The sequence below is a fragment of the Entelurus aequoreus genome, linkage group LG25, assembly GCF_033978785.1.
Source record: "Entelurus aequoreus isolate RoL-2023_Sb linkage group LG25, RoL_Eaeq_v1.1, whole genome shotgun sequence".
NCBI lineage: Eukaryota > Metazoa > Chordata > Actinopteri > Syngnathiformes > Syngnathidae > Entelurus > Entelurus aequoreus.
In genome coordinates, this window is record NC_084755.1 from 42322039 (window position 1) to 42340068 (window position 18030).

The window sequence follows — 18030 nt, forward strand, 5'->3', positions numbered from 1 at the left end:
GTGATGGCACCGCCTTCAGCGCCCTCTACAACATGTACATACAGCGTGCCGTGATGGCACCGCCTTCAGCGCCCTCTACAACATGTACATACAGCGTGCCGTGATGGCACCGCCTTCAGCGCCCTCTACAACATGTACATACAGCGTGCCGTGATGGCACCGCCTTCAGGCCCCTCTACAACATGTACATACAGCGTGCCGTGATGGCACCGCCTTCAGCGCCCTCTACAACATGTACATACAGCGTGCCGTGATGGCACCGCCCTTCAGCGCCCCTCTACAACATGTACATACAGCGTGCCGTGATGGCACCGCCTTCAGCGCCCTCTACAACATGTACATACAGCGTGCCGTGATGGCACCGCCTTCAGCGCCCTCTACAACATGTACATACAGCGTGCCGTGATGGCACCGCCTTCAGCGCCCTCTACAACATGTACATACAGCGTGCCGTGATGGCACCGCCTTCAGCGCCCTCTACAACATGTACATACAGCGTGCCGTGATGGCACCGCCTTCAGCGCCCTCTACAACATGTACATACAGCGTGCCGTGATGGCACCGCCTTCAGCGCCCTCTACAACATGTACATACAGCGTGCCGTGATGGCACCGCCTTCAGCGCCCTCTACAACATGTACATACAGCGTGCCGTGATGGCACCGCCTTCAGCGCCCTCTACAACATGTACATACAGCGTGCCGTGATGGCACCGCCTTCAGCGCCCTCTACAACATGTACATACAGCGTGCCGTGATGGCACCGCTTCAGGCGCCCTCTACAACATGTACATACAGCGTGCCGTGATGGCACCGCCTTCAGCGCCCTCTACAACATGTACATACAGCGTGCCGTGATGGCACCGCCTTCAGCGCCCTCTACAACATGTACATACAGCGTGCCGTGATGGCACCGCCTTCAGCGCCCTCTACAACATGTACATACAGCGTGCCGTGATGGCACCGCCTTCAGCGCCCTCTACAACATGTACATACAGCGTGCCGTGATGGCACCGCCTTCAGCGCCCTCTACAACATGTACATACAGCGTGCCGTGATGGCACCGCCTTCAGCGCCCTCTACAACATGTACATACAGCGTGCCGTGATGGCACCGCCTTCAGCGCCCTCTACAACATGTACATACAGCGTGCCGTGATGGCACCGCCTTCAGCGCCCTACAACATGTACATACAGCGTGCCGTGATGGCACCGCCTTCAGCGCCCTCTACAACATGTACATACAGCGTGCCGTGATGGCACCGCCTTCAGTGCCCTCTACAACATGTACATACAGCGTGCCGTGATGGCACCGCCTTCAGCGCCCTCTACAACATGTACATACAGCGTGCCGTGATGGCACCGCCTTCAGCGCCCTCTACAACATGTACATACAGCGTGCCGTGATGGCACCGCCTTCAGCGCCCTCTACAACATGTACATACAGCGTGCCGTGATGGCACCGCCTTCAGCGCCCTCTACAACATGTACATACAGCGTGCCGTGATGGCACCGCCTTCAGTGCCCTCTACAACATGTACATACAGCGTGCCGTGATGGCACCGCCTTCAGCGCCCTCTACAACATGTACATACAGCGTGCCGTGATGGCACCGCCTTCAGTGCCCTCTACAACATGTACATACAGCGTGCCGTGATGGCACCGCCTTCAGCGCCCTCTACAACATGTACATACAGCGTGCCGTGATGGCACCGCCTTCAGCGCCCTCTACAACATGTACATACAGCGTGCCGTGATGGCACCGCCTTCAGCGCCCTCTACAACATGTACATACAGCGTGCCGTGATGGCACCGCCTTCAGCGCCCTCTACAACATGTACATACAGCGTGCCGTGATGGCACCGCCTTCAGCGCCCTCTACAACATGTACATACAGCGTGCCGTGATGGCACCGCCTTCAGCGCCCTCTACAACATGTACATACAGCGTGCCGTGATGGCACCGCCTTCAGTGCCCTCTACAACATGTACATACAGCGTGCCGTGATGGCACCGCCTTCAGCGCCCTCTACAACATGTACATACAGCGTGCCGTGATGGCACCGCCTTCAGGCGCCCTCTACAACATGTACATACAGCGTGCCGTGATGGCACCGCCTTCAGCGCCCTCTACAACATGTACATACAGCGTGCCGTGATGGCACCGCCTTCAGCGCCCTCTACAACATGTACATACAGCGTGCCGTGATGGCACCGCCTTCAGCGCCCTCTACAACATGTACATACAGCGTGCCGTGATGGCACCGCCTTCAGCGCCCTCTACAACATGTACATACAGCGTGCCGTGATGGCACCGCCTTCAGCGCCCTCTACAACATGTACATACAGCGTGCCGTGATGGCACCGCCTTCAGCGCCCTCTACAACATGTACATACAGCGTGCCGTGATGGCACCGCCTTCAGCGCCCTCTACAACATGTACATACAGCGTGCCGTGATGGCACCGCCTTCAGCGCCCTCTACAACATGTACATACAGCGTGCCGTGATGGCACCGCCTTCAGCGCCCTCTACAACATGTACATACAGCGTGCCGTGATGGCACCGCCTTCAGCGCCCTCTACAACATGTACATACAGCGTGCCGTGATGGCACCGCCTTCAGCGCCCTCTACAACATGTACATACAGCGTGCCGTGATGGCACCGCCTTCAGCGCCCTCTACAACATGTACATACAGCGTGCCGTGATGGCACCGCCTTCAGCGCCCTCTACAACATGTACATACAGCGTGCCGTGATGGCACCGCCTTCAGTGCCCTCTACAACATGTACATACAGCGTGCCGTGATGGCACCGCCTTCAGCGCCCTCTACAACATGTACATACAGCGTGCCGTGATGGCACCGCCTTCAGCGCCCTCTACAACATGTACATACAGCGTGCCGTGATGGCACCGCCTTCAGCGCCCTCTACAACATGTACATACAGCGTGCCGTGATGGCACCGCCTTCAGCGCCCTCTACAACATGTACATACAGCGTGCAGTGATGGCACCGCCTTCAGCGCCCTCTACAACATGTACATACAGCGTGCCGTGATGGCACCGCCTTCAGCGCCCTCTACAACATGTACATACAGCGTGCCGTGATGGCACCGCCTTCAGCGCCCTCTACAACATGTACATACAGCGTGCCGTGATGGCACCGCCTTCAGCGCCCTCTACAACATGTACATACAGCGTGCCGTGATGGCACCGCCTTCAGCGCCCTCTACAACATGTACATACAGCGTGCCGTGATGGCACCGCCTTCAGCGCCCTCTACAACATGTACATACAGCGTGCCGTGATGGCACCGCCTTCAGCGCCCTCTACAACATGTACATACAGCGTGCCGTGATGGCACCGCCTTCAGCGCCCTCTACAACATGTACATACAGCGTGCCGTGATGGCACCGCCTTCAGCGCCCTCTACAACATGTACATACAGCGTGCCGTGATGGCACCCGCCTTCAGCGCCCTCTACAACATGTACATACAGCGTGCCGTGATGGCACCGCCTTCAGCGCCCTCTACAACATGTACATACAGCGTGCCGTGATGGCACCGCCTTCAGCGCCCTCTACAACATGTACATACAGCGTGCCGTGATGGCACCGCCTTCAGCGCCCTCTACAACATGTACATACAGCGTGCCGTGATGGCACCGCCTTCAGCGCCCTCTACAACATGTACATACAGGCGTGCCGGTGATGGCACCGCCTTCAGCGCCCTCTACAACATGTACATACAGCGTGCCGTGATGGCACCGCCTTCAGTGCCCTCTACAACATGTACATACAGCGTGCCGTGATGGCACCGCCTTCAGCGCCCTCTACAACATGTACAGACAGCGTGCGTGATGGCACCGCCTTCAGCGCTCGCTCATCACATGTACATACAGCGTGCCGTGATGGCACCGCCTTCAGCGCCCTCTACAACATGTACATACAGCGTGCCGTGATGGCACCGCCTTCAGCGCCCTCTACAACATGTACATACAGCGTGCCGTGATGGCACCGCCTTCAGCGCCCTCGTACAACATGTACATACAGCGTGCCGTGATGGCACCGCCTTCAGCGCCCTCTACAACATGTACATACAGCGTGCCGTGATGGCACCGCCTTCAGCGCCCTCTACAACATGTACATACAGCGTGCCGTGATGGCACCGCCTTCAGCGCCCTCTACAACATGTACATACAGCGTGCCGTGATGGCACCGCCTTCAGCGCCCTCTACAACATGTACATACAGCGTGCCGTGATGGCACCGCCTTCAGCGCCCTCTACAACATGTACATACAGCGTGCCGTGATGGCACCGCCTTCAGCGCCCTCTACAACATGTACATACAGCGTGCCGTGATGGCACCGCCTTCAGTCGCCCTCTACAACATGTACATACAGCGTGCCGTGATGGCACCGCCTTCAGCGCCCTCTACAACATGTACATACAGCGTGCCGTGATGGCACCGCCTTCAGCGCCCTCTACAACATGTACATACAGCGTGCCGTGATGGCACCGCCTTCAGCGCCCTCTACAACATGTACATACAGCGTGCCGTGATGGCACCGCCTTCAGCGCCCTCTACAACATGTACATCACAGCGTGCCGTGATGGCACCGCCTTCAGCGCCCTCTACAACATGTACATACAGCGTGCCGTGATGGCACCGCCTTCAGCGCCCTCTACAACATGGTAGCTCTACATGACCGTGCCGTGATGGCACCGCCTTCAGCGCCCTCTACAACATGTACATACAGCGTGCCGTGATGGCACCGCCTTCAGTGCCCTCTACAACATGTACATACAGCGTGCCGTGATGGCACCGCCTTCAGCGCCCTCTACAACATGTACATACAGCGTGCCGTGATGGCACCGCCTTCAGCGCCCTCTACAACATGTACATACAGCGTGCCGTGATGGCACCGCCTTCAGCGCCCTCTACAACATGTACATACAGCGTGCCGTGATGGCACCGCCTTCAGCGCCCTCTACAACATGTACATACAGCGTGCCGTGATGGCACCGCCTTCAGCGCCCTCTACAACATGTACATACAGCGTGCCGTGATGGCACCGCCTTCAGCGCCCTCTACAACATGTACATACAGCGTGCCGTGATGGCACCGCCTTCAGCGCCCTCTACAACATGTACATACAGCGTGCTGTGATGGCACCGCCTTCAGCGCCCTCTACAACATGTACATACAGCGTGCTGTGATGGCACCGCCTTCAGCGCCCTCTACAACATGTACATACAGCGTGCTGTGATGGCACCGCCTTCAGCGCCCTCTACAACATGTACATACAGCGTGCTGTGATGGCACCGCCTTCAGCGCCCTCTACAACATGTACATACAGCGTGCTGTGATGGCACCGCCTTCAGCGCCCTCTACAACATGTACATACAGCGTGCTGTGATGGCACCGCCTTCAGCGCCCTCTACAACATGTACATACAGCGTGCTGTGATGGCACCGCCTTCAGCGCCCTCTACAACATGTACATACAGCGTGCTGTGATGGCACCGCCTTTAGCGCCCTCTACAACATGTACATACAGCGTGCCAGCCCAGCCACATGTTGTATGAGGCTTCTGCAGACACACATGAGTGACTGCAAGGCATACTTGGTCAACAGCCATACAGGTCACACTGAGGGTGACCGTATAAACAACTTTAACACTGTTACTAATATGCGCCACACTGTGAACCCACACCAAACAAGAATGACAAACACATTTCTGGAGAACATCCACACCATAACACAACATAAACACAACAGAACAAATACCCAGAATCCCATGCATCCCTAACTCTTCCGGGCTACATTATACACCCCCCCCCCACTACCACCAAACCCCGCCCACCTCAACAGACGCACGGAGGGGTCATACAGGTCACCCTCAGTGTGACCTGTATGGCTGTTGTGACGTCACAGGTTGAAAGGCTCCTCACATCTGCACATTGTTTACACCAGCAGCGAGAGAGATTCGGACCGAGAAAGTGACGATTACCCCATTAATTTGAGCCAGGATGAAAGATTTGTGGATGAGGAACGTGAGAGTGAAGGACTAGAGTGCAGTGCAGGACGTATCTTTTTTCGCTCTGACCGTAACTTAGGTACAAGCTGGCTCATTGGATTCCACACTCTCTCCTTTTTCTATTGTGGATCACGGATTTGTATTTGAAACCACCTGGGATACTATATCCTCTTGGAAATGAGAGTCCAGAACGCCAAATGGACATTCACAGTGACTTTTATCTCCACGACAATACATCGGCGAAGCACTTTAGCTACTGAGCTAACGTGATAGCATCGTGCTTAACTGCAGATAGAAACAAAAGAAATAAACCCCTGACTGGAAGGATAGACAGAAGATCAACAATACTATTAAACCCCGGTGCCGCTCACACCGGAGAATGAATGATGAATGAATGAGTTGTAAAAATGAATGATGGGTTCTCACTTCTCTGTGAAGCGCTTTGAGTGTCTAGAAAAGCGCTATATAAATCTAATCCATTAAACCATGGACATGTAACTACACGGTTAATGCTGTACCGCCTGGTGAAGCTTAACAATGCTGTTGCTAACGACGCCATTGAAGCTAACTTAGCAACGGGACCTCACAGAGCTATGCTAAAAACATTAGCTATCCACCTACGCCAGCCAGCCCTCATCTGCTCATCAACACCCGTGCTCACCTGCGTTCCAGCGATCGACGGAGCGACGAAGGACTTCACCCGATCATCCATGCGGTCGGCGGCTAGCGTCGGATAGCGCGTCTGCTATCCAAGTCAAAGTCCTCCTGGTTGTGTTGCTGCAGCCAGCCGCTAATACACCGATCCCACCTACAGCTTTCTTCTTTGCAGTCTTCATTGTTCATTAAACAAATTGCAAAAGATTCACCAACACAGATGTCCACAATACTGTGGAATTATGAGATGAAAACAGAGCTTTTTGTATTGGATACAATGTGTCCCAATACTTCCACTTCAACCATTGACGTCACGCGCATACGTCATCATACATACGTCATCATACATACGTCATCATACATACGTCATCATACATACGTCATCATACATACGTCATCATACATACGTCATCATACATACGTCATCATACATACGTCATCATACATACGTCATCATACATACGTCATCATACATACGTCATCATACATACGTCATCATACGTACGTCATCATACATACGTCATCATACATACGTCATCATACATACGTCATCATACGTACGTCATCATACATACGTCATCATACATACGTCATCATACATACGTCATCATACGTACGTCATCATACGTACGTCATCATACATACGTCATCATACATACGACATCATACGTACGTCATCATACGTACGTCATCATACGTACGTCATCATACATACGTCATCACACGTACGTCATCATACATACGACATCATACGTACGTCATCATACGTACGTCATCATACGTACGTCATCATACATACGTCATCATACATACGTCATCATACGTACGTCATCATACGTACGTCATCATACATACGTCATCATACATACGACATCATACGTACGTCATCATACGTACGTCATCATACATACGTCATCATACATACGTCATCATACATACGTCATCATACGTACGTCATCATACGTACGTCATCATACGTACGTCATCACACGTACGTCATCATACATACGACATCATACGTACGTCATCATACGTACGTCATCATACGTACGTCATCATACATACGTCATCATACATACGTCATCATACGTACGTCATCATACGTACGTCATCATACATAGGTCATCATACATACGACATCATACGTACGTCATCATACGTACGTCATCATACGTACGTCATCATACATACGTCATCATACATACGTCATCATACGTACGTCATCACACGTACGTCATCATACAAACGTCATCATACGTACGTCATCATACATACGTCATCATACGTACGTCATCATACATACGTCATCATACATACGTCGTCATACATACGCCATCATACATACGTCATCATACATACGTCATCATACATACGTCATCATACATACGTCATCATACATACGTCATCATACATACGTCATCATACATACGTCATCACACGTACGTCATCATACGTACGTCATCATACATACGTCATCACACGTACGTCATCACACGTACGTCATCATACATACGTCATCATACATACGTCATCATACATACGTCATCACACATACGTCATCACACGTACGTCATCACACGTACGTCATCATACATACGTCATCATACATACGTCATCATACATACGTCATCATACATACGTCATCATACATACGTCATCACACGTACGTCATCACACGTACGTCATCATACGTACGTCATCATACGTACGTCATCATATGTACGTCTTCATCCGTACGTCATCATACATACGTCATCATACATACGTCATCATACGTACGTCATCATACATACGTCATCATACATACGTCGTCATACATACGCCATCATACATACGTCATCATACATACGTCATCATACATACGTCATCATACGTACGTCATCACACGTACGTCATCACACGTACGTCATCATACGTACGTCATCATACGTACGTCATCATACGTACGTCATCATACATACGTCATCATACATACGTCATCATACATACGTCATCATACGTACGTCATCGTACATACGTCATCATACATACGTCATCATACATACGTCATCATACGTACGTCATCATACGTACGTCATCATACATACGTCATCATACATACGTCATCATACATACGTCATCGTACATACGCCATCATACATACGTCATCATACATACGACATCATACGTACGTCATCATACGTACGTCATCATACGTACGTCATCATACATACGTCATCATACGTACGTCATCATACGTACGTCATCACACGTACGTCATCATACAAACGTCATCATACGTACGTCATCATACATACGTCATCATACGTACGTCATCATACATACGTCATCATACATACGTCGTCATACATACGCCATCATACATACGTCATCATACATACGTCATCATACATACGTCATCATACATACGTCATCATACATACGTCATCATACATACGTCATCACACATACGTCATCACACGTACGTCATCACACGTACGTCATCATACATACGTCATCATACATACGTCATCATACATACGTCATCATACATACGTCATCATACATACGTCATCATACACACGTCATCATACATACGTCATCACACGTACGTCATCACACGTACGTCATCATACGTACGTCATCATACGTACGTCATCATATGTACGTCATCATCCGTACGTCATCATACATACGTCATCATACATACGTCATCATACGTACGTCATCATACATACGTCATCATACGTACGTCGTCATACATACGCCATCATACATACGTCATCATACATACGTCATCATACGTACGTCATCATACGTACGTCATCACACGTACGTCATCACACGTACGTCATCATACGTACGTCATCATACGTACGTCATCATACGTACGTCATCATACATACGTCATCATACATACGTCATCATACGTACGTCATCGTACATACGTCATCATACATACGTCATCATACGTACGTCATCATACGTACGTCATCATACGTACGTCATTATACATACGTCATCATACATACGTCATCATACATACGTCATCGTACATACGCCATCATACATACGTCATCATACATACGTCATCATACATACGTCATCATGCATACGTCATCATACATACGTCATCATACATACGTCATCATACATACGTCATCGTACATACGCCATCATACATACGTCATCATACATACGTCATCATACATACGTCATCATACATACGTCATCATACATACGTCATCATACATACGTCATCACACGTACGTCATCACACGTACGTCATCACACGTACGTCATCATACGTACGTCATCATACGTACGTCGTCATACATACGCCATCATACATACGTCATCATACATACGTCATCATACGTACGTCATCGTACGTACGTCATCACACGTACGTCATCACACGTACGTCATCATACGTACGTCATCATACGTACGTCATCATACATACGTCATCATACATACGTCATCGTACATACGTCATCATACGTACGTCATCGTACATACGTCATCATACATACGTCATCATACATACGTCATCATACGTACGTCATCATACGTACGTCATCATACGTACGTCATCATACATACGTCATCATACATACGTCATCGTACATACGCCATCATACATACGTCATCATACATACGTCATCATACATACGTCATCATACATACGACATCATACGTACGTCATCATACGTACGTCATCATACGTACGTCATCATACATACGTCATCATACATACGTCATCATACGTACGTCATCATACGTACGTCATCATACATAGGTCATCATACATACGACATCATACGTACGTCATCATACGTACGTCATCATACGTACGTCATCATACATACGTCATCATACGTACGTCATCATACGTACGGCATCACACGTACGTCATCATACAAACGTCATCATACGTACGTCATCATACATACGTCATCATACGTACGTCATCATACATACGTCATCATACATACGTCGTCATACATACGCCATCATACATACGTCATCATACATACGTCATCATACATACGTCATCATACATACGTCATCATACATACGTCATCATACATACGTCATCATACATACGTCATCACACGTACGTCATCACACGTACGTCATCATACATACGTCATCATACATACGTCATCATACATACGTCATCATACATACGTCATCATACATACGTCATCATACATACGTCATCACACGTACGTCATCACACGTACGTCATCATACGTACGTCATCATACGTACGTCATCATATGTACGTCATCATCCGTACGTCATCATACATACGTCATCATACATACGTCATCATACGTACGTCATCATACATACGTCGTCATACATACGTCGTCATACATACGCCATCATACATACGTCATCATACATACGTCATCATACATACGTCATCATACATACGTCATCATACGTACGTCATCACACGTACGTCATCACACGTACGTCATCATACGTACGTCATCATACGTACGTCATCATACGTACGTCATCATACATACGTCATCATACATACGTCATCATACATACGTCATCATACGTACGTCATCGTACATACGTCATCATACATACGTCATCATACATACGTCATCATACGTACGTCATCATACGTACGTCATCACACGTACGTCATCACACGTACGTCATCACACGTACGTCATCACACGTACGTCATCATACGTACGTCATCATACATACGTCATCATACATACGTCATCATGCATACGTCATCATACATACGTCATCATACATACGTCATCATACATACGTCATCGTACATACGCCATCATACATACGTCATCATACATACGTCATCATACATACGTCATCATACATACGTCATCATACATACGTCATCACACGTACGTCATCACACGTACGTCATCATACATACGTCATCATACATACGTCATCATACATACGTCATCATACATACGTCATCATACATACGTCATCATACATACGTCATCACACGTACGTCATCACACGTACGTCATCATACGTACGTCATCATACGTACGTCATCATATGTACGTCATCATCCGTACGTCATCATACATACGTCATCATACATACGTCATCATACGTACGTCATCATACATACGTCATCATACATACGTCGTCATACATACGCCATCATACATACGTCATCATACATACGTCATCATACATACGTCATCGTACATACGTCATCATACGTACGTCATCACACGTACGTCATCACACGTACGTCATCATACGTACGTCATCATATGTACGTCATCATCCGTACGTCATCATACATACGTCATCATACATACGTCATCATACGTACGTCATCATACATACGTCATCATACATACGTCGTCATACATACGCCATCATACATACGTCATCATACATACGTCATCATACATACGTCATCATACGTACGTCATCACACGTACGTCATCACACGTACGTCATCATACGTACGTCATCATACGTACGTCATCATACATACGTCATCATACGTACGTCGTCATACATACGCCATCATACATACGTCATCATACGTACGGCATCACACGTACGTCATCATACGTACGTCATCATATGTACGTCATCATCCGTACGTCATCATACATACGTCATCATACGTACGTCATCATACGTACGTCATCATACATACGTCATCATACATACGTCGTCATACATACGCCATCATACATACGTCATCATACATACGTCATCATACATACGTCATCGTACATACGTCATCATACGTACGTCATCACACGTACGTCATCACACGTACGTCATCATATGTACGTCATCATCCGTACGTCATCATACATACGTCATCATACATACGTCATCATACGTACGTCATCATACATACGTCATCATACATACGTCGTCATACATACGCCATCATACATACGTCATCATACATACGTCATCATACATACGTCATCATACGTACGTCATCACACGTACGTCATCACACGTACGTCATCATACGTACGTCATCATACGTACGTCATCATACGTACGTCATCATACATACGTCATCATACATACGTCATCATACATACGTCATCATACGTACGTCATCGTACATACGTCATCATACATACGTCATCATACATACGTCATCATACGTACGTCATCATACGTACGTCATCATACATACGTCATCATACATACGTCATCATACATACGTCATCGTACATACGCCATCATACATACGTCATCATACATACGTCATCATACATACGTCATCATACATACGTCATCATACATACGTCATCATGCATACGTCATCACACATACGTCATCATACATACGTCATCATACATACGTCATCATACATACGTCATCATACATACGTCATCATGCATACGTCATCACACATACGTCATCATACATACGTCATCATACATACGTCATCATACATACGTCATCATACATACGTCATCACACATAGACCTTTTCAAGTGGAAGTTTAGCGGGAAATGTAAAATGTCACTTTATAAGTTAACCCGGCCGTATTGGCATGTGTTGCAATGTTAAGATGTCATCATTGATATATAAACTATCAGACTGCGTGGTCGCTAGTAGTGGCTTTCAGTAGGCCTTTAAATACATGTTTAGTCACTTAGGCAGATGTTTAGTCACTTAGGTAGATGTTTAGTCACTTAGGCAGATGTTTAGTCACTTAGGTAGACTAAGTGACTAAACATCTACCTAAGTGACTATGTAGTTTGGTGCTGCGCTCCTGTTTCTATTGAGCAGGACAGCAGTAGTTCTTACCTCACCCAGCACATGGAACACACCTGGAGAAGCGGGTGGAGAAGAAGCAGGTGGAAAAGAAGCAGGTGGAGAACAAGAAGCAAATGGAGAAGAAGCAAGTGGAGAAGAAGCGGGTGGAGAAGAAGCAGGTGGAGAAGCAGGTGGAGAAGAAGCAGGTGGAGAAGAAGCGGGTGGAGAAGAAGCGGGTGGAAAAGAAGCAGGTGGAGAACAAGAAGCAAATGGAGAAGAAGCAAGTGGAGAAGAAGCGGGTGGAGAAGCAGGTGGAGAAGAAGCAGGTGGAGAACAAGAAGCAAATGGAGAAGAAGCAAGTGGAGAAGAAGCGGGTGGAAAAGAAGCAGGTGGAGAAGCAGGTGGAGAACAAGAAGCAGGTGGAGAACAAGAAGCAGGTGGAGAACAAGAAGCAGGTGGAGAAGCAGTAGGTGGAGAAGAAGCAGGTAAAGAAGCAGGTGGAGAAGCAGGAGAAGAAGCAGGTGAAGAAGCAGGTGGAGAAGCAGGTGGAGAATAAGCAGGTAAAGAAGCAGGTGGAGAAGCAGGAGAAGAAGCAGGTGAAGAAGCAGCAGGTGGAGAAGCAGGTGGAGAACAAGAAGCAGGTGGAGAAACAGCAGGTGGAAAAGAAGCAGGTGGAGAAGCAGCAGGTGGAGAAGAAGCAGGTAAAGAAGCAGGTGGAGAAGCAGTAGGTGGAGAAGAAGCAGGTAAAGAAGCAGGTGGAGAAGCAGGTAAAGAAGCAGGAGAAGAAGCAGGTGAAGAAGCAGGTGGAGAAGCAGGTGGAGAATAAGCAGGTAAAGAAGCAGGTGGAGAAGCAGGAGAAGAAGCAGGTGAAGAAGCAGCAGGTGGAGAAGCAGGTGGAGAACAAGAAGCAGGTGGAGAAGCAGCAGGTGGAAAAGAAGCAGGTGGAGAAGCAAGTGGGTGTAGTGATGGTGACTCACCTCCTCCGCCTGCTTGCGCAGCGCCTTCTCCCTCTCGTACTGCGTGATGAGCTGCTCGTTGTCCTCCTTCAGCAGCTCCAGCTCCACCTCGTGCTCCTGGTTCTCCGTCAGCACGGCGTCCAGGTTCTCCAGCACGTTGACCACCAGCGGCATCAGCTCCTTCACCACCTCCTCGTCGTAGCTGCGGATCAACCTCTCAAACTCCCGGTAGATGCTGCTGGCCAGGCCCGACACCCGCTCCGACATCACGCTGCCGGAGCCGTAGTCGTCCTGGTACACCACCTCCTCCATCTGCAGATCCATCATCCTCTTCTACACCTCCTAGTCCTGCAGGTACACCACCTCCTAGTCCTGCTAGACCACCTCCTAGTCCTGCTAGGTCACCTCCTGCTCCTGGTAGGTCACCTCCTAGTCCTGGTAGACCACCTCCTTGTCCTGGTAGGCCACCTCCTGCTCCTGGTAAACCGCCTCCTAGTTCTAGTCCTGCTCCTGGTAGACCACCTCCTAGCCCTAGTCCTGCTCCTGGTAGACCACCTCCTAGTCCTAGTCCTGCTCCTGGTAGACCACCTCCTAGTCCTAGTAGACCACCTCCTAGCCCTAGTCCTGCTCCTGGTAGACCACCTCCTAGTCCTAGTCCTGCTCCTGGTAGACCACCTCCTAGCCCTAGTCCTGCTCCTGGTAGACCACCTCCTAGTCCTGGTCCTGGTAGCGCCCCTGGTCTATGTGCAGCTCCATGACGGTGTAAGAATGGCGTCTCCTCCTTCAGCAGCTGTGACTAGTCCTAGGTCCTAGGCCCTCATCATGCCTGCGCCGCACCTGCCTCTCAGTAGCAGCCGCCATGGAGCGCGGCCATCGCGGGCTGGACCGAGCCACCGAGCCACCGAGCCACCGAGCCACCAGGACCACCGAGCCACCGAGCCACCGAGCCACCGAGCCACCAGGACCACCGAGCCACTAAGGAAGCGTTAAAGCGTGAATAAAAGGCCGGATATGAGCAAGAGTTTCCGGGCGCGGCCAGGCGGGGATGGCGCTGCTTCTCTCGGCTGTAGACGCGCAGGCCAGCTGAGCGGCGGCGGGTGACGTCACGACGCCTGCATCCAGTTGGCGCAGCGCACCGGAAATGGAATGAAGATTACAAATTAAAACACACTTTTGTTTGGGGGATTTTGGAAGCGTGAAAACCTCCCGTTTGTTGCGTATTTGCTCCTGAGGCAACTGACGTCTAAAAGTATTCTTACAAAACCTGGTGGCAACAAACAAATATTGCAACTTTCATGTTTTGATGAAAGTCCGTTTCCGCCACTAACCCAATTGTAAGTCCTAATTATGAGAGAGCACTTCATCATTATGAAATAACAGTTATAAGATAAGACATTCTTAATGACATGGGACTTTTCATCTAATCATTTCGATTTTTATGTCATAATCATGGCTTTATATTTCCTAATTAAAACTTACAAGTGCGGTATATTTTGTGGCTTCCTTATTCTTGACAGTTTGTGATTACTGGAGCTGCCACTTCTTCACTTTGTGCTAATTCTTCCTGTTAGTCACCACTTTCACTTTAAAGGCACACACCGGAAGTAGACTATCTTACAATGTGGGAGTGATGGACGTCATAATGACCATGCATTATTATCAACTACACGCGGCCTCTTATCAACGTCAAATAGTCATTTTCAAATCATTCAGTGATGGAAACATGTCTTCTATGTTATCATGTCAGAGAGTTACATGTTTACAATACAGGACTGTCACAATAAAAGCAGCAATATGAGCACTATAGCAGTAGAATCCATCAAAGTGTGAGGGCCACACACTGAAAAAACGATGCTCTCAGGCCGCCATTTGGATACTTTTCATTTCCCAAATGTATACATTTGACCTTCACGGTTCCTCTCAAGTTTGGCCCTCGGGGACCTGGAAGGGTGTCAGTCATAAAAATGTAAAAACAATAAGTCATTTATGATGGGTTTTTTCCAACGCTTGAATGTCTTTAACAATTGAAAATATCAGTAGATATAAAAATGTAGTTTTTAAAAATATATATTTTATGCCGTTTTTGTTATAGAAACCCTGTTTTTAATGGCAAAAACAAAATATGCAATATTTTTCCCAAAATACATTTTCAAAGTGTAATATTTGATGTGAAGTCATTGGAGCTTTAAATAGGTCAACAATGTATAACATTGATTTTGATTCATTATTATTTTTCGAGCAATGACAAAGTGTTAAAAATATGTTGTTTTTCCTTACAATGCTTAAATCTCTGGACCAGCTTCAGATCTATTAGTTGATTACAGCTTTTTATTTTTGGCCCTTTTTAAAAAATAAAAAAAACGTATTTGATGGCAAAGACAACATGTCACTGACTGGAGCAGCCAATAAGTCAATTATTCCAAACAAACATTTGGATTTATTACTTTTTGAGCAATGACCGTTTTTTTGTTTTTTTTTTAAATCCAACTCAATTCTCAGGGATCCAAAAGGGCCTCACTCAAAAAAGTGTTAAAATAAGTCACTTTTTTTTTTCCCACAGAACACTTAGAGGTCTAGATACACTTCAGATCTGTTTATTAAACGTTTTTAACCATTTTTTATTGGTATTATGCTTTTTTGTCATAGAAAACTCAAGTTTTTTATGGCAAAAAGAAAATGTGCAATGTTTTCAACAACAGATATTTCAAAGTGTAATTAAAATTTGATGTCAAGTCATTGGAGCCTCCAATACACCAAAAATTCATAACATTGATTTTGATTCATGATCATGTTTTGAGCAATGACAGCTTGAAAGAAAACTGCCCGAATGGCAACTTTTTCACCCGTATGCTATTTTATTCCACTTTGAAATGTTGTTTTTTTGCAATAGTATGTTGTTAAAAAAGTAGCTGCTATTAAGCAGACATTTGATTTCAATGATTGATGCAGCCTTGTCTAAATACAATATATATTGTACAATATATTCTGTTTTAGTAGAAACACTAGTAGATGCTACGGCACTTGTGCTTCCGGTTCAAGGCACGAAACAGAAGGAAATGGTGTATGTAGACGTTCAACCCACAGCATCTGGAAAAAAGATGCCGCCATAGCATGAATAACCAGAGGTGGGTACTACTTGAGTAACTTTTGGGATAAATTGTACTTCTAAGAGTAGTTTTAATGCAACATAATTTTACTTGAGTATATTTATAGAGAAGAAACGCTACTTTTACTCCGCTCAATTTATCTACATTCAGCTCGCTACTCGCTACTGATTTTTATCCATCTGTTAATGCACGCTTTGTTTGTTTTGCTTTGTCAGACCGACCTTCAAAGTAGGATCTATCACATGCCTGCGTTTCACCAATCAAATGCAGTCACTGGTGACGTTTGACTCCGTTTCACCAATCAAACAGAGCCAGGCGGTCACATGATTAACTACACATAAAGTTTCAGCGGCAAACAACAAGCTTAAGCTTACATGAACTCAACGTCAAATTTGAGGAAGCACATGGCGGTAAGCAACATTAGTAGATATTTTGGCTAACATCACCACAGGCTGATGTTAGCTTCCCTGCTATGAATCACTGTCAAATGTACATTGTGTGGGGACATTTATTAACGTACTGCAGCCTCAAA

The 18030-nt window shown here is 47.4% G+C and overlaps 1 protein-coding gene across 1 annotated transcript in view; it reads right to left on the bottom strand.

Annotated features, from left to right (window-relative positions):
• Positions 1-15485, bottom strand: part of mapk8ip3 (mitogen-activated protein kinase 8 interacting protein 3) — a 132039-nt gene extending 116554 nt beyond the window's left edge. The window contains exon 1 of the mRNA XM_062036661.1: positions 14413-15485. Within this exon, the coding sequence (XP_061892645.1) occupies positions 14413-14718 (306 nt within the window). The 5' untranslated portion in view covers positions 14719-15485. The remainder of the gene's footprint in view (positions 1-14412) is intronic.
• Positions 15486-18030: the final 2545 nt, after the last annotated feature.